This window comes from Arvicanthis niloticus, chromosome 6 (genome assembly GCF_011762505.2).
Source record: "Arvicanthis niloticus isolate mArvNil1 chromosome 6, mArvNil1.pat.X, whole genome shotgun sequence".
Classification (NCBI taxonomy): domain Eukaryota; kingdom Metazoa; phylum Chordata; class Mammalia; order Rodentia; family Muridae; genus Arvicanthis; species Arvicanthis niloticus.
In genome coordinates, this window is record NC_047663.1 from 41,473,140 (window position 1) to 41,498,510 (window position 25,371).

The window sequence follows — 25,371 nt, forward strand, 5'->3', positions numbered from 1 at the left end:
CTCAAACTCCAGGCATCAAGGCTTGAGAGCCACATGAACTGACAGAATTTTAAGTTGACAGACCTTAAATTTTTTATCAATGTAGATTAGCTCACAATGGTGAGTAGAGAGCAGAAATGTTTACAAAGTCATGAAGCAGCTACAGGGGTACCCATCTGTAATCCTGACACCTAGGATGGACAAGCACATGGATAAAGAACTTCAAACAACAGTGGTCTGAAGCACTTGCTCTCTTACACTGGACCTAGATTTGGTTCCCAGAGTTATGATAACCTATCCTCAGCAGGCACCTAGACATGTGGTACGTTAAGTAACACAGGGACACTCACACACCAATTATAATAAGAGAGTTTCAGGTGATCCTTGACTAGAGAGGGTTGGATCAAAGCCATATTTTGAAAAAAATATTATTTTTAAGAAAACAACTATTAATTGCTAAGAATCAGAACCTATTAGTTCAAATGGCACAAATCCCTAATCCTAGCTGTTGGCTGAGGCAGAATGACTAATACCTCAAGGCCAACCTAGTCTATGGGCCATAAAAACGTGTTTCTCTTAAAAGAACAATCTGCAAAGAGGAAGCTACATACATACTGAGTTTCAGGACAGCCTGGACTGCAAGCAAACAAAAAATTTCACTATATAAACACAATAATGTTGACATAGAATACGTTACACCCCAGAAGTGAAAGGTAAGGTTATCTATTCAATGAGCACTCCAGCCCTTATGCACTCAGTTGAGACATCTTTTATTGATTAAACAGTTTATAAAAGCAACAAGAAAGAACATGCTATAATCACAGAAGTATGGTAGAGATAGAGTGCGCTAAATCTTTACCCAAGCTAGAAATCAATAGTTAATATTTGTAAGTCAATAATGTAGTACTACATAAGTATGATAAGAAACAAAGAGTTGAAAGCTGTTCTTGGGGTCTGTGTCTGGGCATGGAATGTTCCCTTTTTAACCTCAGTAAGATTCCAAAGTGGTTCAGGCAGTGATAGCACACCCTTTAATACAGCAGAGGTTTCCAGGGAGCCAGAGTTCCAGAACAGCCAGAATTACATAGAGAAACCCTTTCTCAAAAGCCAAACGAAATCAATCCAAAGTGATCTATTTAAAAAGTACAAGGGGGGGGGGGAGTGGGGAAACAAGAACTGGGTGTGGGCCAAGTTTGCCTAACAAGATTTTTTTCAGTTTCATACAAGATCATAGTACATTTAAAACATATTCACCCCACCAGCAGCTCTTGTCCCCTAAAAACAAAGTATCTTTGCTATTACCACAAAAAACATTTATATAAAACACCAAAAACTTGGAGTCTAGGCATGAGTTACACATGTACTTTTTAAAAAAGTACAAAATTGCTGCCCAAAAGCCCTTTGGTATTTAAGTTAAAATCATTAATTATATCTTAAAGGTCCTGACCAGAACACCACGATTCATTCAGATTCCAAATCTTACAGATTAAAGCTCACTCTTTTATTACCCAGAGTGAAAATGAAACTTACTCATAATAAGCTATTGAATTGCACCACACAAAAAACGTTTCAAATACATTATTTCTAAAGATCTGGTAGTAGGGGTCTGTGAAGTACTATTTCAGAGACCTAAGTATAATTTTAACCTTAGGACAGACAGTTTGGACCTTTGTCTCCAGGCTAGAGATAAAAGAATACTGCTTGCTCTCGAAGGACTGGTGTTCAATTCCTAGCACCCACATGGTGACTCACAACCATGTGTGACTGTAGCCCAGGGATCTGACATTCTTTTCTGAACTCTGTGGAAACCAAACATGCCTACGGCACACATGCATATATACAAAATGCCCTTTCAAATATAAATGTAATAAAACATTAAATTCACTTATTTAAGTTTTTCAGAAAGCACTTCTGTGCCTAGACTCGGCGGACCTGGATCTCAGCCATCTGCCTGCCTCTGCTTCTCATGAGGTGGGGATTGTGTACCACCTCTAGACCAGTTTTCTGTTTCTTTTTTATCTTTTGGTTTTTCGAGAAAGGGTTTCTCTGTGTAGCCCTGGATGTCCTGGCACTCACTCTGAAGACCAGGCTGGCCTTGAACTCAGAAATCCACCTGCTTCTGCCTCCCAAGTGCTGGGATTAAAGGTGTTTGCCGCCACCACCACCCGGCCTGTTTCTTTTTTAAAAAGTTGTTCCTTTATTAGGCTGGAAAGATGGCTGAGTAGTTAAGGTAACTATATGCTCTTACAAAGGTACTGATTCTGGTTTCCTGCATCAACATCAGGTGGCTGACAACCATGCGTAACTCCAGGTTCAGGGGATCCAACCACCTTTTATGGTCTCTGCAAACAACTGCACTTTCATGGACATAATTTCTATGTATGCATGGAGGCACACTCAGGAGGCAGAGAAAAGGGGAGCCCATGGACAACCTATTCTATAGTTTTCTAGGACAGCCAAGGATATACAGAGATACACTGTGATTAGTAAGGAAAAAGAAAGAGCTAGGGATGCTAGCACAGTGGTAAAAGCAGGATGGCACACATGTAAAGATTATGGAGAAACAGAAAACAAAGTACACACTGCAACTAAATTACTTAGATCACTGCTAAGGTTTAACAATTTATCCACTTTGTTACCTAAAAAGTAACAACTATGGACATATTAATACAGGAACTACAGAGGATGGAAAGAATCAAATTTATGCTCAGCTTAGTGGTGCACATCTTTAAACCCACCACTGGAAAGACAAAAGACAGGAGAATTTCTGGGGTTTCCAGGACAGCAGGACACACATATCAAATTCTATTAACACCAAGGATACAGAGACCTTATTCAGTGCAAATCTGGTTGGATTTGTGGGATTTTTGTTGGATTGTGCAAATCTGTGGGACAGAGAGTTTATGTGTGCGTGTATAGGCATGCACACACGAAGTGATGTATTTGGGTTAGGGAAGAACAAACTTTAATGTTCCTGAGCCAGGAGAGAGACACATCAAAGTATCACATACACTATTATTTGTGTGGGAAATTTTTATTTTAAAATAAACTTGACCAAATTCAGGTATCACAAGTTTCCAATGTTAATGAATTAAAGGCTAGCATATAATTACCTTTAGCAGACTTAGTTATATAAAAAATGACATTCGTCAAGATTTCTGCTCATGTACCATTTAACCATACACAGGCTAGCAAAGTATTCTTCCTTCTGGTGCTATGCTCAGATCCTCCATATAATCATATCCCCCACATGATTTAGCTCTTCGTTTTCTCCAAATCCAACTGACACTTGTCAGGAGTAAACCTGGAGACTAAATTAAAGACATGCATACCCACTCTTTAACTTCTCAGAAAACAATGCTGTAAAAAATTGACTTATGTCTCAGAAATAAAATTAAACACTTTTCATTTTACCTGTCTTACTTCTGTTACCAACAGAACACCAGAGGGTTGAGATGGCTCCCTAGAAACCACATACGAACACAAACTGTAAATAAGTTGTCCTCTGATCTACCTACATACCCCCTGAGATAATTCTCACAATGGGTGAGCCACAATCATAAAAAATAAGAAAGCCCTCTTCCCACCAAATTCCAACACTGACCCGCACAGGCTCAGGGATGAACAGTGCTCAGCGGTGGGTTACAAGTGTCTGAAGCTCCACTTCACTCTTAAAATCAGACAAATTTCTTCTGGCCTCAAGAGAAAACTCCACATGCACCACAGTCACATAAATAAAAATAAACCTTAATTATGCACTGATTTCCTATTACAGAAATTAAAGTGGTCCTCTCCCTTTGCCACCATATTTTGCTTAGTTATAAATGGAAATGAAAAGCAAAAGTGTTAAGTAAACTCTGGGTCAACACTGGGTTGTCAGAAGAAGAGCCACTTATTAATACACCGAGGACAGTTTTAAATATAAAATTAGATTTTATACTAGATACAAAAATCTCCTAAAAAATAACAAACAAAACCCAAATCAGACATGTAAGGTAGATTTCAGTTTAATCATCTGAATACATAGAAAACGTTAGGTATACACATGTGACTCACTTCTGATCATCCTGGAGTACAGTTTGGGAGCTCACCTTTCCCACCACTACATGCATTTGAAGTTACATACTTACCAACTGTCACTGTCTGCTTATCCATGCTAGGAAAGGACAGAGTTCCTTAGAAATTTATTTCACTTTAAATCTAAAGACACAAATTTAGGCTCAAAATTTTGTTGAGAGCTCATCTAGAATACATTGCCATACACACTCAGATTATACATTTCAGATTTTAGAAAACAAATACTGTCTATACTAAGGGAAAAGGTAGATTTATTCACAAAGGTCATAACAGAAATACAATGTATATACAAATATACCTGCATTATGTAGAATTTAGCTAAAAAAAAAAAAAACCTACAGGGAAAGAAATCCTTATGTTACAGGCTAATCACTAAACAAAACAGTAATAAATATATTTATAAGCTAACTTTCACAGGCAGACAAATGCTAGAAGTCTGTATTCATAACCCAAGTTTTCCACCCAGGATCAAAATGCTCATGTACTCAAGAAGAGAATACCAAAGTATTATTTCATTAACCTATGCAGTGAGAAATGAGCACTTTAGCAAAAAGATAATTTTTGGTTTTAAAAAAATATGCATTTATTAATTATGTGCATGTGTTTTATGTACATGAGCACAAAAGCCCAAGGTGTCAGATCCTGAAGGAGCTAGGTGGTTGTGAGCCACATGACATGGATACTGGGAATCTTAACTCAGATTATAACAAATGTATGGCACATTTCTTTCATTCAGAGGGGGCAGGGGCAAGACTCCTCTACACAACCTTGGTTGTCCTGGAGCTCAGGGAGCCACTTCCCTCTGCCTCCAGAGTGTATGCCACCATACCTGGAATATATGGTCTAACTACTGAACCATCTCTCCTGTTCCTACATTTTCTTAAACATTAATTTCTAAATAAAATAATTATTTTTCCTCACCAAAGGAAATAATCTATGTTCAATGTTTATGTGCACACAACACAATCCTTTAGGAAAATGAGGGGGAAAAAAGGAAAAAAAAAAAAAAAAAGACGAGAGAATCCAAATAGGGAACACAGGGAAATATCAGGCAGTAACTGTCACCTTAAGGTTCTGATCCAGGCTTTGAAAATTCTGGCTGCTCATTTCAATCACTGTCACCTTCCAGCTAGCTTAAAAAAAATAAAACTGTGATACAAAAATTATAAAGCAGTACTCACCAGAAAGGCAGCTCTAAAGAGATGGTTTTAAGGAAAACCATTTCCACTGTATCTACGCCATTCTTATAAACTGTGAAAGGCAATAAAACTTAAGCCCTCAGGCAATTTTACAATCAAAAAACAAAGTGGGAAAACTCACAGAATACATTTTTACTACTAGCTGCTAGATGTAGATCATTAAAAATTTAAACAAATCTTATTATTCCCAAATAAAATAATAATGATCCAATCTTAGGCCGGCTAGTCACCATCTGACTTATTTTAATGGTTAAATCTCAAGCGAGATGTGCATGACTTCCTCATCTTCAAATAATTACTTTTTTTGTTTTAAAAAAGACAGGGAATCATCACACAGCCTACTCTGATACTATTTCTACCTCTGCCTACAGAGTTCTGGGATTAAAGATGTATATAACTGTGCAGGATTCTGAATGTGCAGTGAGCTTCCATGGCCGTGATGAAGTGGCACACTAATATAATTTATAGCTTACAGAGACACATAAATTATTTACAAGTATTACTATAATATTTAAAACATTATAGGTTGACTCATACTGTAGAAAGGGTAACTAAAAACCACCATAGAGTAAAGCAGTGGATCTGAAGCCTTGCATTACCACTAATCAAAATATTTCCCCTCTCTTTTATATAGGAGGTATCTACATAGGTCAAGAACAACCAAATAATAAAGGAGCAGCATTACACCTTTATTACAACCAAGATCACTAAATCTAGACCTATATTTGGTCCAAGAACTAAGGGTTTGAGAACATTCAATGGACCTATTATTTATACTCACATTTTAGTAACTGCACAGCAGCTTCCTTCCTCATGTGCCTTAAATGGTTATGTTTGTGGGGTGGGGTGGGAAAAAAAAAAAAGGAACATCAGGTACTTACAGATTAAACTAACCTGTACTGGCAGGGCTGTGGGGTTTTTCTTCTCTACCAGTAAGTAGCAAATGCTGAAATTCTGCTGCTAGTTAACAAAAACACAAATCGTATTAAACTGAGGAGTTCAACCCATACTTTAAAAAGTCAATGTGCATTTAATTTCCTCAGAGCCTGATAGCAGTACATTTTAAAAGGTTGCCTAAGCTTAATAAATATTACTTTACACTGGCTACTAAAATTGAATCATCTCGGAAAATGAGCTAGCAACACTGAAGTATCTCTTGGACATGCTTTCATTTTAATCAATAATGTATTCATTATTCATAATGTATTGTGGGAAGTGTACTGGAAATCTTGGTTGCAGAAAAAGGCAAGGGGCATATGTATTGAAATATAATTTCTCTCTCTTTCTCTCTCTCTCTCTCTCTCTCTTTTTTTTTTTTTGGTTTTTCGAGACAGAGTTTCTCTGTGTAGTCCTGGCTATCCTGGAACTCACTCTGTAGATCATGCTGGCCTCAAACTCAGAAATCCGCCTGCCTCTGCCTCCCGAGTGCTGGGATATGCAATCACCTTCTATCTTCAATTAGATAAACTTTACAGCCAATTTTAACTTGTCATGAAATTTTATTAATCTCAATTTTTAAAAATGGCTATGAATTCTGTTATTTCTCCAAGTATATTACCAGCTAGATGGTAAAGGGGAATTGACTCTAAATAGATGTCCTGCTTCTGAGTCAGATTCTAAGAACTATAATAATTCTTCTCTTGGCCAAGTAAACAACCCTTGAAAAGATAGTGAAAGTGATATTTTCATATAGGATTAGCAGACTATCTTAAAAAAAATAGCATCAATAATGATCTTTATCAAAATAAAAGGGTAAAGCCTCAAAGAATATTCTTATTTCCGTAACATTTAAGGTTCTTAACTCTAAACCTACCACACAATAGTTTCTTTCCCACATAATCATTATCAGTTAATGTATAATATACTGGGAAAACGAAAGTCTTCATTCTTCTTTTTCTTTTCTGTTTTTGGTGCTGGGGATTGAATCCAGAGGGTTCATGCATGCTTAACATACACTGTGTCACTGGGCTACCTCCAGCCAGCTTCATTCTTCATTTCAAGTAGGGCAATCAATGAATTTCAAAGGCAAAACCAGATTCTTTAACCATAATAAAAGCCCAATAGAAAGACACACAAAGTTTTCAGATACTGTAACAATGTCAGAGGGCTTAGGAAATGACACTCAGTTATTCAAACTTCCCTGTAACCTTACAAATCACAGCAACATTTAAAGTAATGGCTGGAGTTCAAGTAACCCTTTAAAACAATGTACATACATTAATCCCCTTGGCAATGAATCTGTTCAAAATGACACTACACAAAAAAATTGTCATATTCATTTTCAAGACCCTAATCCACTGTGCCAGTTTTAGTTACACAGTATTTATTTAACTTATTTAACAAAAATTGAAATTAGGTTTAATGAACACTATTTTAGGCTGTATATCATTACTTTGGGAGTCTACATTTTTCTTACTAAATTATATCCATCCCTTAAAAACAAAAACTGTTAAGAGAAAAATCAATTCAATTCTTTGAAACTAATTGAATTTTAAATTGTCATCCAGAGCTGGAGGTGAATATCTCCTTTGGAGGAACAAAAAATATTCAAGAATACACAGCTCTTTGAAGTAAAAATAGTACTTATTCAAAACAATTTTTAAGTTTTATTAATTAAAAACATTTTAGGACACAGTCGGGTAGAACTGGATGGTGTGAACTCATACATTCACAGACCAGGCTGACACCAAACTTTACCCGAGTGTTATAATTAGGCTATACGTCACCATACCCAGAAGAAAAAGTTGTAACCCTTATTCTAACCCTGGCTGGCCTGCAACTTGCAGAATACCCCTAGTCTCATTCATCCTCCAGAGAGCTGAAATTATAGCATATGTCTCCACACCTGGCCTTAAAATAAATTATAAGAATCCCTTATTTTGTAACAAAACAGGCCAGGTAACATTAAAACAAAAACAAAACCCTAATGTTCAGTATAGGAAATCACTTAGAATAAACAGCTAGGCTTCAGGTTCTTGGCAGTTTAAACTAAACCCAATCTTTTTCTAATTCCTATGAATTTATCTGATTAACAGTGTTCTATTGAGGATGTCTAAGAGTTTATGGTACTGATTTTGAAAATTCAGTATTATGAAAATCCAGAGATTACATGTGACTCTATATTGTTAAAAATGCTTATTTTTACAAAGGATTATCACAAAGAAAGTTAGATTATTATAAACAAGATTATTATAATTACCTAGATGACAAAAAACAAAAACCCAAAATATTGACAAAGGTTAAGAAGAAAGGAAAAACCCTCAGTTTCATTCATGAGGAAGCCAGGACAGAGAAAGGGAGTATTTTACTCAATATAGTTTACTTGTAAACTCCAGTCACTTCACTGACTATCCTTTTGGAGTAAATTTTCCACAAGCTACAAAAAAATTAGTTTCACTTTTGAAGAAGACACCACTACTATTACACAGGAAGATGTTACCTTTAAAAATATGTTATCAGATTTATTAAAAATTTAAGGTATACACCTAGTAAATCCTAACCATACAAATGTACAAATCCCACATTCATCCACTTACTCAAACTGTATTTCAACAAAGCGAAGTCAGTATTATTTATCAAGTTTTACCAGTGTGTTTACACAGACCTGAAAACTACATAATTCTCAATTGGTTCTCTGGGTCACTGAACCAAAAGGACACCAAATCATAATCCCATCCCCACCTTGTCAGGGTCTTATACTCTGTAACCCAGGCTGACCCCAAACTCAGTGATCTTCCTACCTCAAATTCCCAACTGTTAGGAATACAGCCAAGTGCAAAGAGTGATTTAGTATTCATTATTAAACAAATGTATCATCATTAGTTAATGGCTCCCCCACCCATATATTCAAGAAGAACCTATTTTAACTTAGAATTGGGTGAGGCAACTTCAAGGGATTTAAATATATTAGAGCAGGGTGGATCTAAGATAAAAGTATACCTCCAGTCAGTTGTTAATGGTGGTGGGAATGAAATCCAAAGTCTTGTACATATTAGATAAGCACCCTATGATTGAAGTACAGTGAAGTCCCTTGAATAAGTCTAAAACAAAATCTGTAATTTACTACAAGTTTACAAAAACTATCCAGTGGAACATTGTCACAGAAACAGTAGTTCCTAAAAGCATTAAAATCTTGTTGGGTGTCGTGGCTCAGGCCTTTAATCACAATACTGGGGAGGCAGAGAGGTAGGCAGATCCCTGAGTTTTAGGCCAGCCTTGTAATGCGTTCCAGACAGCTAGGGCTATACAGAGAAACCCCACCTCAAAATCTAAAATCAAAATAACAACAACCAAAAAAAGTATTAAAATCTGTTTTCCAGCCTGATTTACGTAAGGAATAAACAAGTTAGACGCTACTTTCTTCCACCACACCATTACCCAACATTGGAGTTCTTAACACCAAAGTCAAAGCAAATCCTACTTGAAAACTAATGTGGATATACTACTGGTGTGTGCATTACATAAAGCACTGCTCAGCAAAACCTAAAAATGTAACTGCCAAACATTACAAACTAGTTTCATATTTATCACATGACCCAATTTCAGTTTGGCTACTAGAAAATTAGTTATCTTTCCATTGAGACAAGTAATACCCAAACCCTTTTTATAATACCACACCTGTAGTCTACACCCATACATACCACACAAGCACAGACAAATCACCTTCCCACTCATTACAGGGCTCTACATTAACATTTGCTCTAGTGTGGTGAGATTTGAGAACATTAAAGAGCATAAGCATTTCCAGATGACCTTACCACCTTGATGTTCAATAGAAGCTTGGGATTTAGAACAAACTTCAGTGTCCTGTGGCAATTCAAATCATTAAACTTATCCTTGAGGCTAAATTTAAGTAAAAAAAAAAAAACACCAATGATTTTCCTAGAGGTCAAAGTAAAAATTTGAATAAAGCATATCAGGCCTCCAAATCAAGAATGTAAAATGATGAATTTACAAAGGTTCATAAAGCTTTAAATATTATGTAATAAAACAATACTTATTATTTATGCTTATTAACACCACAGTCAAACGTGAATATTAATATAGAGCCTCCTCTGCCAAAGGAATATAAAAACCCTAAGTTTAATTAAATTTAGGGGCCTTCACCAAACTTGCTGCAAGTTTGGGGACATAAATATCCAACAGCCATAAAGCTGTGAAAGCCCCTATAAGTAATAAATAAATCCCACTTGCCTCAGACTGAGCAGGGCAACACTGAGACTCAGCCTCAGCCTGTCCTATGGCAGGGCTATAGGAAGAAGAAAATTTTAATTTTAGAAAAACATCACCCAATTAATTAAAAAAGACATGCATCATTTTTTTTAAGTCCCAATGATCAAGCAAGCAACAGAAAAAGAGCAGGTCTTTTTGTCTACAACTGCATTGTGAATCTAACCTTATTTCTTGGAGATTTCCATAAATAATTCATTAAACTCAGTTTAAGTTCAATGTGTAATATGAATAGTCATCAAATAGGTGTTCTTCCCCCTAACAAGTGGCATGAAATTACTTTAAGAGTAAGGAACCAAATTAAGTGATAACTCTACAAGTCACTCAGAAGTGGATCCTCATCTGCTAGTTTTTTTTCCTATCGGCAGTAAAACAGTAGAAACTAGTGCCAGACTTTTCTTTTTTAACTGACCCAAAACAATCGGATGGAAGCTGACAGGCTTATTTATTTTATAGCCTCATTAAATGTTGTACAGGTACATAGCAAATAACTGAAAGCAGCCTTTTTGTGAGGCCATCTGAAATTCAAGTGTAAACTACTTCAAATTTGTGATTTAACCACACTATGGACCCCAGAAGCAATTAGGTAAGCAGCATTTTCTAGAAGCTTAATTATTCTTGATGCATGCAAAAAGTATACTTTTCAACAACACACTAAATGGATACCAATCCTGAGCCATGCAGCTATAAAACACAAATTATACATAATTAAAATCTTAAGTAACACACAAAATTTTAAATAATTAGCATTCTTTTACTTATAAGTTGTAGACTTCAGACACCCTGCCATCTTGTTTTTTGAACAAAATATGTTAAGCTTTGTGTAATTCTTAAAGTTCTACCAATACTTAAGTTTTCTGATAATCAAATTCATGAAATTCTGAAATACCTTGTTTTAGAAGAAAGCATTTATAAATCATTCTAAACTTAATCTTGCCAGTATTTTGTTTTGTTTCTTTTTTTTTTTTTTTTTTTTTGAGATATGATTTCTTTGTGTAGCCTTTACTCCTTGGAACCCACCCTGTAGCCCTGGATGGCCTACAACTCAAGAGAGATGCACTTGCCTTTGTATCCACCACCATAGCCAAGGTAAACCTTAATCTTTGGCAGTATGAAATATGTGCTGCCAGTCTAAGAAATACATAACATTTTTAAAACTTTAACCAGCCAGGTATTCAGGTGAAGAAGTGATATGTAATTCAGCTGCTGGCAGGAACTCTTTTCTGGTATATATGAATGTTTTCATTACCAACTGGAACTTTCTGTACCTCATAGTAACTACAGCAAGGCACATAATCAGTGCAGTAAATACCAGACTAAAAATGGCATTTAGCTTTAAATTATTTGTCACATCTCATAATGAATTTTACTTGTTTTAATTTTCCTCTGTATCAAGTCAAATATTTTCAATATAAATTCTTACAAAATTAAGATAACTTTTGTTGTCACATTTTTTATCCAATACCTGTCATAGAAATTATTAAAGATGGTTAGCATTTCCTCAGACTTTTACAATCAAATCAATCTATATTCGTTATATGGGTAATTACATTGTACAGATCATCTGATACTTAAAAGTAACTGATCATAAACCTACCCAAGCCCCATCTCCCCCAAATCAGAAAAGATGTCAACAAAAGCTGTAAGAGCCACTATGGAGAGACATCCAACACAAAATCCCCTATGGTAACCAACCCTATAGTAAAATTTCTATAGGAACAAAGCAACATCCAAAATTTCCAGTCAAATCATTTGGCTTTACAGAGGCAACAGAGGTTACCTATCTAATCTCAAGTAACATAACCTCCAAGGAGGATAATAAAAAACTTTCCAACACTGTATAAGAAACACAACAGAATTTAACCTATATCAAACCATTAACATAAGAAACATGCACCTAAGCTTCTAGAAGCTTGCACCTAGATAGCTTCTGAGGTTCATAAAATATTCAACTAGCAACTGAAGTCTTACAATTAATTAAAAGAAAATGAATGGGTCTGGCACTAGGCTCTAAACAATCTTAGCAAGAAAATGTAAAACCAAAAGATGTAAAACAGTGTGACACAGAAGTCTTGTTATCTGTTATGTAATGATTCATGTGTCTGTAAGAGTTTCTGTCAACAGACACATTAAGAAGAATTTTAAATATACTGTTATATACTAAAACATGTAGCTAAAAAAACTACAGCTTAAAGAATTCAATCATATATCAAAATTGTATTAGTAAACTGAGTTTTATTATGTGGACATCTACTGTGGCATGCATCTGTACAAACCTTTCAGGCAGTGGTCCACAGCTGGGTTATGAATAAAAAGGCATAAATGTTTGTCTCATTTTATTACAATGAAGTTTAACAGTACAGAAAAGTCACATGACCATAATAATGGGCCAGTTTTCTTAAACCCTGAAACAGGAGGAACTCTCTAATTACATTAAATATTGTTACACATTCAAACTTTCAATGTACAAGTACTTGGAAACAGTTACAACCCTCACCAAGCTAGGTTGGGGACATGAAGTCCAACAGCATTGGAAATGCTGCGAAGGCATAACTTTACAAATAGCAATGTAATCGTACAGAACTTGCCTTTATTTAAGGTGGTATGTTCATGTAATTCCAGCGCCTTCACAATTTAACGAACCAAATTTACTATACTTCACTTCTAAAAACCTAGATGAAACATGAAAAAGAAGCCATACAGTATAAATTGCAACTTCAGGAAAAGTTCCTGTTTTATTATTGCAAATAATTTCTCCCATGTCAAATAAATGTCCAATAGTTCCTGGTATGTGGGAAGATTATGTTTGTTAAAGTCACAATGAAGCCTTATAGACGGAAGCTTGTTTATATAAACAGCACAAGTTGAGAAAAGGTTTAATCTCCAAACCTATTAGACTTGATGAAGTAAGATCAGTAACGGCCACCTTGCGACATTACAGGAGGTCTCATTCCCATTGGAGGTCGAGGAGGCCCACCTTGATAAGGGGGCACCATTGGTGGTCCCTGTCCATACGGTGGCATTGCACCAGGAAGATAACCGGGCATGCCTTGATGATGACCACCATACTGACCTTAAAAAAAAAAAAAAAAAAAAAAAAAAAAACCACAAAATATAAAGTTAGTCTCTGTATTGTGCTTTTAAACATTTTACACACACACATCAACAAAGTAAGTAAGGGCAAAAAAGAAGTACCATGAGGTGGCATTGGAGGTCTCATTCCTTGCTGCTGTGGTATGCCCGGCTGTGGTGGCATCATACCCCCAATTGGTCCAACTGGTGGATTACCAATTGGAGTTTGTCCTGGTCGAGGAAGATTTCGTTGATATTTAGGTAGCTGTGCCCTTCTTTCTTCCTGAGAATAAAAATAATGTGCAATGTCTAATATAAGGTTGCAGGAAGACAAATATCGAAAATCCTAGTCATTTTTAGTACAAAATTACTTCTCAATAATTACTATTGATCAGACAAATCAGTGTGGCTACTTAAAAATCTTCATGCTTTATGACCTTACCTATTTTAACATTAGAGAACATGGCTGAGTTCACAAAACTTAGAAATCTAAGTATTAACTTTCTATCATATTAAATTTACTTGTAAAGACTTGAAAGAATCTTAACACTCAACTGTTTTGTCAATCAACACAAGCAAATTTATGTCTAAACAGTTTTAAAAGTTTAAGAACCAAGCTTACTGTCTTTTCTTTTAGAAATAAGAGGTTAGGAATATGAGACCAAAACATGAATATTCCTTTCTATGGCTTCTTTAAAAATGAATGAAAACCATTTGGGAAGATTTAAAATCAGTGAAGACCATGTAAATACAAATAAAAACTTCTCCAATGGGCAGATTGCTATGATTTTTGACCAAACAATACTAGTAAAGATCAATACTAATAAACAACTACAAACAACTTACCAGTGATATATCCTCATCTGGATGGATCAACTTACTGGTTGCACTGGTGGTTGTAAGTGTAGCAGGCTTACTTGTTATTGAAGCTGCTGGTTTTGCTGCAGTACTGTTTGTTGTACTAGTAGTTGAAGCTGTAGACTGTGTATAAGCAGGGAATGTAGGCTTTGGGGGTTCTGTAGTTGTTGCTGCAGGAGTACTATTTAAGGGCTTAAAATCTGTACCGACAGGTCCTTGGACAGCTGCCTGAGCCTGTAAAGTAACAATCCTTTCTTAATAAAATGTCAACATCCAAAGTTGAGTATAACAGAAAACCGTGTGTGTGTATGTTCTGTGTGTTTGTGTATGACACCAACATCAAATAGATCAAACTTCAAACCAATACTAGTTAAATGTCTGATAAATGTTTTGCAAAATTCAAGATACTGGGCTGAAATTGCTATACTTCTCAGATGCCTTATACCTTCTCTCCAAAAACCTTAATTTACAATGCTTTGTATTCCTTTTTCATTTGCTATAGGATCATAAAATATTAAATGCAACTGCTTTTATTCTCCTAAATTTATTTAAAGTACTTTAGCTTTCAAGCAGCTCAAAAAATTGAAACTATAGGCTGCGATAATAAACCTCTTAGTAAGCATTAAAAACGCCACAGTACCAGTGACTCATTAGTGTCACCAACTATGCAGGTGTTCTACAGAGAGCAGCACACTACCCTTCCAATTAGTAATGGCTAGAACACAGTATAGACCCAAGGGTTAATGTCGCAGGCTCTAAATAAAGTTAACACATACTACTTTCATAATACAAGTGTTTAAAATGTTAACTAGGTAAACTTTAAAAACAAATGCAGAGTGAATTTCTTATATAAAGATGTGACACATTAAACAGCATGAATCAAAAGTAGCTTAACCATGCATCAGGGTAACCATTGGCCACTATAGTTCATTACTGCTCACATGCTTTTAACCCTTTAGAGCCACAGTTTAGAGTATTTTGTTGGAGTCATTAATATGAATTCAAATTTGCAAACACCATTCAAGTTTTAGTATTTGTTTTACTTCTAAAAAAACTAAATATATTGATAAAATTTAGCTTTCATAAAGGGTCCAAAGGGTTAAGTTGTAAAGCCATTTTAACAATTTTAAACTGCAACTTCCTGCGTACTTGTGCTGTGCTAGGAAACAGAGCTTTAGAAGATGCAGACAGACTTTCTGAATTGGATGAAGCTGTACTTGAGCTTGTTACAGGTGTCCCCATCTGTAGCATAAAAGAAAGGAAACAATGAACCGTCTCCGAACAAATGGGTGAAACATGCCATGTGGCACTTTTAGTTTAGATTGCATTTTTATAAATGCAGATCGTGATGCAATCAAATGTCATTATTTAAAGAGGCAGAGTTAATGCATTTTCCAATAAACAGAAAAAAGTACATGCCTCAAAAAAGTATCTCTACACCACCAATACAACTAGTTAAACACAAGTTTCTTTTCTAAACTTAATGTTTGACATTGCAGTAGTTCAGGAATCTTAACTGAAAATGACAGTTCTCTATGCAGATGTTCTATACAATAAGCCTACAGATTCTGAGTTTAACATGTCCATAAATAAAATCTCCATTACCAAAAGAATGTAAATTTAGGCAACTAAAATTTCACACCCAGAAGCAGTGGTAAAGAGAAAAATCTAAAGGCGTTAAGCTTAAAAAAAAAAAAACCCAAAAAACCTTTATCCTTTTAATTCTAAATGACATGTGCAAACATATGACATGTGCAAACATTTTGGCCATCATGTATCTAACCCAATCATCATCTAGAAATTGATGGAAACAAATAACTATATTAACAATCATTAACTGATGTGATGCTCCTTCAACTCCAGTGTAGCACTGCAATTTACCGGAGTTGTAAATGAGAACAAACACCCAACAAATGTCTTCCTGTAGACTTTGTTTGATTTTCACAGGGTTTCTTTGTAGCCCCTGACTTCCCAGAACTTGTTGTCCTTTAATTCAAGAGATCCACCTGACTCTGCTCTTGAGAGAGGTGTTCAAAGGCAAGTGCCAACACCACCCGGCCTGCTACGTCTTATTGAACTCATTATTGCCTCCAACCTAATTCTATTCCCTTCAACAAGACAAAGGAGGACCTGGAAACATCATTTGTTATTCCTCAGAAATTCAACTTTCACATCTAGCTACAGCTAAGAATAAAGAATCCACATCTCTGGAAACATATCTGATTCCTTTCTACCTATTGTGAACAGAGGAAATCAAGGTATAAACATAGCAAATGATAGGTTACATTTTAATGTATCACATATTAAATTCAATCTGTAACAATTTCAAAGATATCTGTGAACAAGTCCATTTTACCTTAAATATACAATGCACTCCTTTTCAAGAATTTGACCTTACCTGTCCAGCACTGGGGAAAAGAGGCTTAGTAACTGGAGGCTGTGGAGCAGGTACTGCAGCTGTTGGTGCAGGTGGTCTATTAAGAATACCTGGTGCTGAAACAGCCTGCGCTTGAGTCATTGGAGGAATTCCAGGACGAGGAACAGGTGGGGGCATACCTGAAGCAAAAATGATTCCCAAGAATTTAAAAAAAATAGTTCAAACAAAAATAATTCTATATGATTACATTTGTTCCTCACAATAGTTCTTCAAACTGTCTCTTCATTTTACAATTTCAGAATCTTAAGTGTAAACTAGTATCACTAGACGCCACCTATAAACTTACTAGTTATCACCGTTTTGTCCAACTTTGGTTTTTGAAGCAGTATCTCATTACATAGCCTTAGCTGGCCTGAAGCAGCTATGCACAGGCTAGTCTGGAGCTCTAGAGACCAGACTGTCTTGTCTCCGCTAGAATTAAAGTGAAGGTATTGAGACTGTATGGCATCACACACAAACCATTCACCAAGCTTCTTTTAACATGTAAGAGAATTATAAACTCAGGAATAAATGCTATTAAGCACATCACAAAAGCAATTGTTTAACACTTCATACCTGGTGGCATACCCGGCATCAGAGGTGGTATTCCAGGTCCAGGTGGCATCATTCCACCCATTGGCATCATTCTATTAAAGGTAAAATTTAAGAAAAAATAAAAACAAGAAGTATTAACTAGCAGTATAAACCTCAAAACATATTTTTGGCAATTACAAAACGCTAAATAAAAAACTTGAATATCTCAAGTATTAAAATCAAATCAGTCAATCAAGCCACAAGAATGTACCATACACTATAACTATTCTACCATAACAAACATCCTACAAACTTTTTGTTTAGCATTCAAAGAGGCAGAGGTGGGGGTACCTTGGGGAACACCAATGGCAAAACAAGGTTACTGAGATCCAATAGTACTCTTGAAAATATACTTAGGAGGCCCCATCTAATAAGTGTGTTAACTGGAAAGTTTTTGTTCCACTTGAAAAATATGCACATAGAACATAAATAGAAACATTTCTATTTGAATTGTCCATTGTGGAGTAAAAAATTCAGTCTGGGAGGAACAAGGAAAAACCATCACAAATATTAGTAAATATAAGCTCAGATTACATAAACTTTTATTTTCTAACAACAAACCAATGATTTAAAAACACAACCCATATTTATAGTTTCCCCTTTAAAAAAAAAAAGGCTCACCTTCAAAGACCAGTGTCCAATTTACTTCAATACATTAGATTACAAGTATATGAACTTAATTTGTGCTTTGGTGGCTATTTTTGGTGTTGGGGATATAACACAGTGCCTGGTGCATGTTATACATGCTGATATTATACATCACTGAGGTATATTTATCAGAATTTAGTTTATATAAATCCTAATTAGATGAAAATTTTATTACCTTCTATAATAAAAAGCATGATGGCAGAGTGTAGATATTGTATATAGAATTAGAATAGATTATAGGTAATACCTCTTATTATTGAGTCTTGCTATCTAATAGTAGCTCAAGAAATCCATTTGCATACTTTAAAAAAGTTTTTTTCCCTTTTATGATGAATCTATTTATCCCAGGCTGACCTAAAACTATAGGTAAAATAGTCTGCCTCATATCCAGAGGGATTTGCCTGCCTTTGCCTCCCAAGTTCTGAAACTAAAATCAGGGCTATCACACCTGGGAGGAAAAATATTTTAACATGTCTATTTTCTCAGTAATGTTTTAATTTTCTACTTTAAAAGATGTGTCAATGAGCTAACAAGGTTTAAAGTTTGCGTGAGGAAGATTAGAAAATTTCCTAAGTCAACTGAATAAATATCATTAAACACACATACAAATGACATTATGATTATTATTATACCTCCTGAATTACATTATGAATGAGATGCTTACATGTTTTCACCGCAAAATGACTGGGTATATTTTCTCTGATGATGCAATCTGTGAAAATGTATGACAAAATCAAAATCTAACTGTGATTTTCAGAATACAGTGGGAAAGTGTACTGTACACCTTTCATATCCAACTAAGTAAAAGTGATGGGCAATATACCTCAACTTCATTTTAGTTTCTGATGCTTTCGTAAATCATTTACAATTCCCTTTTTCATAACTAAGATATTCAAATCTATAATCAATACTTTAATTACAGCAAATGCAACTGAAACAGATGGTTTCCTACATTTATCCTACTACCCAAAAACCTATTTTCCTTAGAGGAAAATGTCTCATACTTACTGACCCCTTATTAGAAATAAGAGTTTAAGATTTATAGAGCCCATATCTTTAAGAAGCAAAAATGAAAGTAATATTTAAATCATAGCACCCAAGTTACAAAAGGCCTAAGCTCACAACCCAACTGGAAGTTTGCTTACCCAGGTGGCATTCCTGGCATAACTGGAGGCATGCCTGGCATCAGGGGAGGAACACCTGGCATCAATGGAGGTATGCCTACAAATTGTTTCAGGAACAAGGTTAGCATTGGAAATTAAACAAGAGGAAGTAACACTTGCATCTTATCAATGAAGTCTGAAGGATACAATTTAACAGGTCTCATGTTACCTGGAGGCATTCCTGGTGCCCCTGGAACTGGAGGCAGTCCTGGCTGGGCCATTGGTGGGATATAACCTTGCTGAGGCTGAACAGGCTGTGGCTGAAAGGAAGTTGAGGCTGCAGATTCGTCATCATCATATTCATCAGAATCATCTTGTTGCTTCTTTTTTTGACTCTCTGCCAAGAAAAGGTTTTAATTCATTTTCACACATCAAAGAGGAAAATAACTTTAAAAAAAAAAAAAAAACTAACTAGTTTTACCCACAACTTTAATCTCAGTATTTTGGAGGCAGAGGCAGATAGACCTCTGTGAATTACTCCAGTTCAAGAGGACCCAACACCCTCTCTTCTGACCCTCTTAGGCACCAGCTTCCAAGTGATACAAACATACACAGACAAAACATTCATACACATAAAATAACTTTTAAAAGTCAAAATAAGCCGGGCAGTGGTGGCACACGCCTTTAATCCCAGCACTTGGGAGGCAGAGGCAGGCAGATTTCTAAGTTTGAGGCCAGCCTGGTCTACAGAGTTCCAGGACAGCCAGGGCTACACAGAGAATCCCTGTCTCGAAAAACAAAAACAGCCAAAATAAATGTGTAAGAGATTAAGTAGCCCTTTTTGCCATCTGCAGAGTACACAGCTTGATATCCCAAAAGAAATGACTCTAATTAATATTGAACATGAAGCAAAACCTAACTGGCAGGGCTGAAGAGATAGATGGTGTAGGCTCAGTTCCCAGCACATACAGAGCAGCTCAGAGCCAGATGTAATCCCAGTTTTTGGGAATCAGACACCATCTTTTAGCCAGATACAGTGGAATCCAGACATAGGTACAGGCAAAGCAACCAAAGAGAATAAGTAAAACCTAAATATTAAAATTTGGGAGCTGAGTGCAGTGATGCACAGCCTGATTTATTCAAGCCTCAAAATGCCAGTATTCTCAATGTGAAAATGTATTTTAAAACACCTGCAAATCTTACCTTGTGTTTTCTGTTCAAGAAGTCGACGCCTTTCATCCATATCTTTTTCTGGAATACCTTCCATGCCATATATTTCCAACTCTATGTCTGTTCTCCCAGGTATTGCATTTGGAACTGCATCTATGGTTTCTTTATGTACCTTAAAAAAACAAAATCAAAGTTTTTTTTTTTTAAACTAGAAATTACTCAGCTGACTACTTATGATAATTAATGGATCTACCCTAAGACTTTATTCTTTTTTTTTTTTGAGACAGGGTTTCTCTGTATAGTCCTGGCTGTCCTGGAACTCTCTCTGTAGACCAGGCTGGCCTCGAACTCAGAAATCCACCTGCCTCTGCCTCCCAAGTGCTGGGATTAAGACTTTATTCTGGGCAGTGGTGGCACTCTTTAATCTTAATCTCAGCACTTGGAGACAGAAGCAGGCAGATCTGAATCTGAGGCCAGCCTGGTCTGAAGAATGAGTTCCAGAATAGGGAGGGCTACAGAGATATCCTGTCTCAAAACAGTAAAAACTGGGGAAAGCTGTTGCTTAGTAATGACAGGACAAGTGAAAATACACCTAGAATTATGAAGGCCCAGGATCAGACTGACAGCAAAGTGCTACAGGTACATACAAACATCAAAGTGTACTGTATTTACTTTTTAAATTCCTTTCATTCAGATTAACAAACTTACTACTGCCATCTATCATTTAGTATAGGAAAATCCTACAATACAAAGGTCTTTTATTTTGCTATTCTTTGGAATTATTCACTTTTCAGGTATCTTCTCATCTGATAGCTTCCTTGTCTTTTTAGTTGTCTTGTTTTCATTTTCTCTATCATTTATGATGAGACAGACCACTTTGTTATTTTCTTTCACAATATAAATCTGTGAGTTTGAGGTAAGTCTAGTCTACAAAATGAATTCCAGGACATCCAGGTCTACAGAGAGAAATCCTATTTCCAAAAGAGTCAGACTCCTAGTACTCCCATCCCACAAACTCCAGTGCATACAATAAGTTAATGAAGCTGGAGATGGTTCAGAGGTTAAGGACATATATACTACTGTTCCTGTAGAGAAACAGGCTTTAGCTGGGCAGTGGTGGCGCACACCTTTCATCCCAGCACTTGGGAGGCAGAGGTAGGCGGACTTCTGAGTTCAATGACAGCCTGGTCTCTACAGAGTGAGTTCTAGGACAGCCAGGGGTACACAGAGAAACCCTGTCTCGAAAAACCGAAGGGGAAAGAGGGAAAGAGAGGGAAGGGGGGGAGGGGGGGAAGGAAGGGCGCCTTGGCTTGCAGCACCCACATCTGATAGCCCATCACTATCTCTAACTCCAGGTCTAGGAGATGACATCCTCTTCTGACCTCTAAAGCCAACTGTGTACTGATGAGCACATAACGACCATACAATTAACTGTTAAGCAAGTTAACATATAAAAGAGGCATCAACATGTCTACTACAATAATGCAAAGAAAAAGGATGATAGTAAATAAAGATCAAATCCAGGGCCTCAAAGTTGCCAGGCAAAAGATCTACATTAAACTATAACTCCAGCCTTTATATAAACTATGACATCAGTATGCAAAAATACAAATTCTAAAGTTTTCATTATTTCATTATGAAAAAACTCAAGAAAAGCTGAAGAACTCAGAAGTTAGCAGCACTCCAGATGACTTGAGTTCAATTCCTACCACCCAAATAAGAGCTCACAGCTGTGCTCCACAAAACACCCCCCAGCCTAAGTACCCACACTATGTGTACAAATCTACAAAAAAAAAAAAAAAAAAAGAGGAAGCAAGCAATTTGGACATCGAACAACACAATGCTGCCAAGTAGGGTGTGTTCTAGTATACTCATCACACAAAAAAATGAACACAGTACCTTTGTGGGAAGCTTGGTCTACATAAGTTCTAGGTCAGTCACCTAGGATAAATACTAAATAAGACCTTGTCTCAAAGATATTAACAGTCAAGTAGACTTATTTTCTTAATGGCCACAGAACAGACATGGACTCTAGGTAGGTACTCCAGTGACAGAAAGTGGGTTCTATCCCTACCACCTCCCCCCCTCCAAAAAAACCCACATACCTGAGTTAAGTAAATTTGGCTATTTACCTAATATATAAACAGTAACAATAAACAAATGTAAACAATAAACAAATTCCAAACATAAATTCAATATTCTTCATGTGGTTACAAATCACAATGGGACAAATTTAAAAAAGAGAAATTCTCACCTGCATGCAATGAATAGCTAAGCCAGGTCCTGTGTACAACTTCTTATGACATATATGACATTTAAAATGCTTTGCTTTTTGGTGCTGTATAAGGATCTTCTCGTCATCAAAATCTCTGTTACAATACCTGGCCAACATTAAGGTTGATAAACTGGACAAAAATAACCCAGATGCAAACAAAACCAAACAAAAGTTGGGTAGACACTACCTAATTAGAAGCTAAGGCAAGAGGATGCTTAAGGCCATCTCATAAATCTCAAAACAAAAACCAGAAAGCTGAAAATGGTGGTGGTATATGCCTTTAAAATCATCACTTAAGAGAGAGAGGCAGGGCAGGCAGTGGTGGCGCATGCCTTTTATCCCAGCACTTAGGAGGCAGAGGCAGGTGGATTTCTGAGTTTGAGGCCAGCCTTGTCTACTGAATGAGTTCCAGGATGGCCAAGGCTATATAGAAAAACCCTGTCTCAAAAAACAAACAAACAAACAAACAAAACAAGAGAGAGACAGAGACAGACAGACAAGACAAGCCTCTGAGTTTGAGGCCAGCCAGGTCCACAATTGTGAGTTTCCAGACTAGCCAAGGGCTACATAGTAAGATTCTGTCTCAATACAAATAATACAACGAATGCCTTTCATATAACAGGAGAATGGGGCAACTTTAAAATGACTTCGAGGTTAAAGAGAACTTGCTGCTCTTTCAGAGTACCCAGATTCTATTTCCAGCATCTACTAAGGCAGCTTACAACCGGAATGACAGTTCCAGGGGATCTAATGTTCTGTCCTCCAAGAGCACTAGATGTACCTACTGACATATATGTTTAGGCAATAATTTCTACACACACACAAAATTCTTAAAAAAAAAAAAAAAAAAAAGGGAACTTAATAAATTTTAGTTTTAGTATTTATATTTGGAAATTACACAAATCATGTACCTCCTGGTCTGAGAAGATAGCTCCATGGTTAGAGTACTTGTCTAGTATGCAAGGGGCCTGGGCAACTCCCAGCACTTTGGATGCAGGGGCACACCTATATAGCCCCAGCACAAGTGGAGGCAGAAGAAGCAAGTGTTTAAAGTTTTTCAGGGCTGTGGTGGTGCATGCCTTTAATCCCAGCACTCAGGAGGCAAAAACAGGGAGATCTCTATGAATTTGAGGCCAGCTTGATCTACAAAGTAAGTTCCAGGGAAAACAGGCTACATGGAAGAACCCTGGCTTGGAAAAACCAAGAATTCTGTGATCCAGCATAACATGGAAACCCTGCCACAAAGAATAAACACACAATATTTTGACCTTTAAATCATTATTTCAACATTTACAAATGTACATGCTAAGAGTGTCACCTGGATAGTGGTGGTGCCAACTCTGAGTTGGAGGCCAGCCTCATAAACAGAGCGAGTTACAGACAACCAGAACCCCAATCCCAAATAAAGAGAGGGAAAAAAGGCAACTTCACGACTATTCATTAAATATACAATAGAAATGAAACTGGGAATTCATATTTTATTACCCAACTCACGACAAAGGGCACATTCAACTAACAATCCACAAAATCCTTTCCAGTTTCATATTAATCTATGCATTCAGGAAATGTAAATTCGCATATTTAATCCACAATACTAAGATACACAAGATTTTTCTATGAGCGTATTAAATAATTCGTGACGAACTTTTAGCTATTTGACTAATAACAAAAATCTTGAGGAAAAAGTTTTCATGTAATAGATAAAAATCAAATTTAACATTAAATACGTTAACTAAAAAACACGAGAAAGTTGGTTTCCTTCCCAACCTTTTAACCAGTCCTACAAAATTGGGTAACAGATAATAGAAACTCCACCCAGTTAAGCAAACGCTTCTCCAGATTAAGGCGCCAGAAAGACACGGAAGCCAATCCTCCGCCATTGGGGGAGCGCGGGGGGGGGGGGGGCGGAATATTCACGGTTCAATTTTCCAAGGAGTCAATTAGTACATTTACCCCAAACTCAAGTCCCTTTGTGGGATCGTCAACGAAACAACGGAGACACGAGTTCTTAGGGCGACTGCACTTGGGGGAGGGCTCCAGGCCCAATGCTCTTAACAAACAAGCTCCTGAGTCACCGAGTCCAGCGCCACCAAACTCCGGATCCCTCCCGCCCTAAGAACCCCATTTTACAAGAAACCAAACCAAATCCTAACCCAGCCACCACAGCACGCGGGTCCGGCCGTGCCCTGACAACGGGCCTAACTCAAACCTATCAGACTTGTGTTCTCAAGAAGCGACACCCACGCTCGGCCTCCACGTCAAACCCACAAAGGATACCAGCACCACGGCTTCAGCTGCTTCTTCTTCTTGCGACCCATAACTGCGCCCTACAGACAAGGCAGAATGGAGGCGAAAAGAAGCTGGGGGAAAGAAAAAAAAAAACAACAACAACAACAGAAGAGAATCGCACAGTTCTCCGAACCAACCGCCACCACCACGTCCCGCAGGAAACAGACACAAAATGGCCGACACCCTCGTTCTATCTCCACCTCCCGTCAGCCACCGCGGCGAGAGCTGGGGCGGGTCACGTGACGCGGTCTTCAGCCCTGAGTGGGTCAACGGCCGCTGCCGCCATCTTATGGGGTTAAGTGGTGAGCTCCCGGGCTGAGTACGCGGATTCTTTAGAGCTTGGGTCGACGAGTAGGTCGCTATCCAGTACGCAAATTGAAGGGAGGAAAAGATTACGAGTATAATTAAGGATAGGTTACAAATAAATAAAGGTAATTGGGACATGATCAATTTGATATTTTT

At 36.9% G+C, this 25,371-nt stretch overlaps 1 protein-coding gene across 17 annotated transcripts in view; it reads right to left on the reverse strand.

The window, feature by feature from the left end:
- Window positions 1-25,121, reverse strand: part of Znf207 (zinc finger protein 207) — a 36,982-nt gene extending 11,861 nt beyond the window's left edge. Inside the window, exons 1-18 of one of the 17 annotated variants that reach the window (XR_013111155.1) lie at window positions 24,898-25,121; window positions 22,600-22,726; window positions 20,379-20,517; window positions 19,405-19,572; window positions 19,218-19,293; window positions 18,737-18,784; window positions 17,407-17,477; window positions 16,813-16,970; window positions 15,564-15,656; window positions 14,403-14,648; window positions 13,680-13,839; window positions 13,374-13,557; window positions 13,073-13,156; window positions 10,449-10,503; window positions 6,150-6,215; window positions 3,584-5,307; window positions 3,394-3,442; window positions 595-3,290 (exon numbers count right to left, since the gene is read on the reverse strand). Coding sequence is in view for 5 of the 17 variants with exons in the window: in XM_034506507.2 (XP_034362398.1) it covers window positions 13,397-13,557; window positions 13,680-13,839; window positions 14,403-14,648; window positions 15,564-15,656; window positions 16,813-16,970; window positions 17,407-17,477; window positions 18,737-18,784; window positions 19,218-19,293; window positions 19,405-19,572; window positions 20,379-20,517; window positions 22,600-22,726; window positions 24,898-24,938 (1,488 nt within the window). In the remaining 12 variants the exon portion in view is untranslated. Of the gene's footprint in view, window positions 1-594; window positions 3,291-3,393; window positions 3,443-3,583; window positions 10,098-10,448; window positions 10,504-12,807; window positions 13,558-13,679; window positions 13,840-14,402; window positions 14,649-15,563; window positions 15,657-16,812; window positions 16,971-17,406; window positions 17,478-18,736; window positions 18,785-19,217; window positions 19,294-19,404; window positions 19,573-20,378; window positions 20,518-22,599; window positions 22,727-24,897 lie in introns of those variants that run through there. The other 16 variants (XR_013111154.1, XR_013111151.1, XR_013111158.1 and 13 more) reach the window with 16 other exon arrangements.
- Window positions 25,122-25,371: the final 250 nt, after the last annotated feature.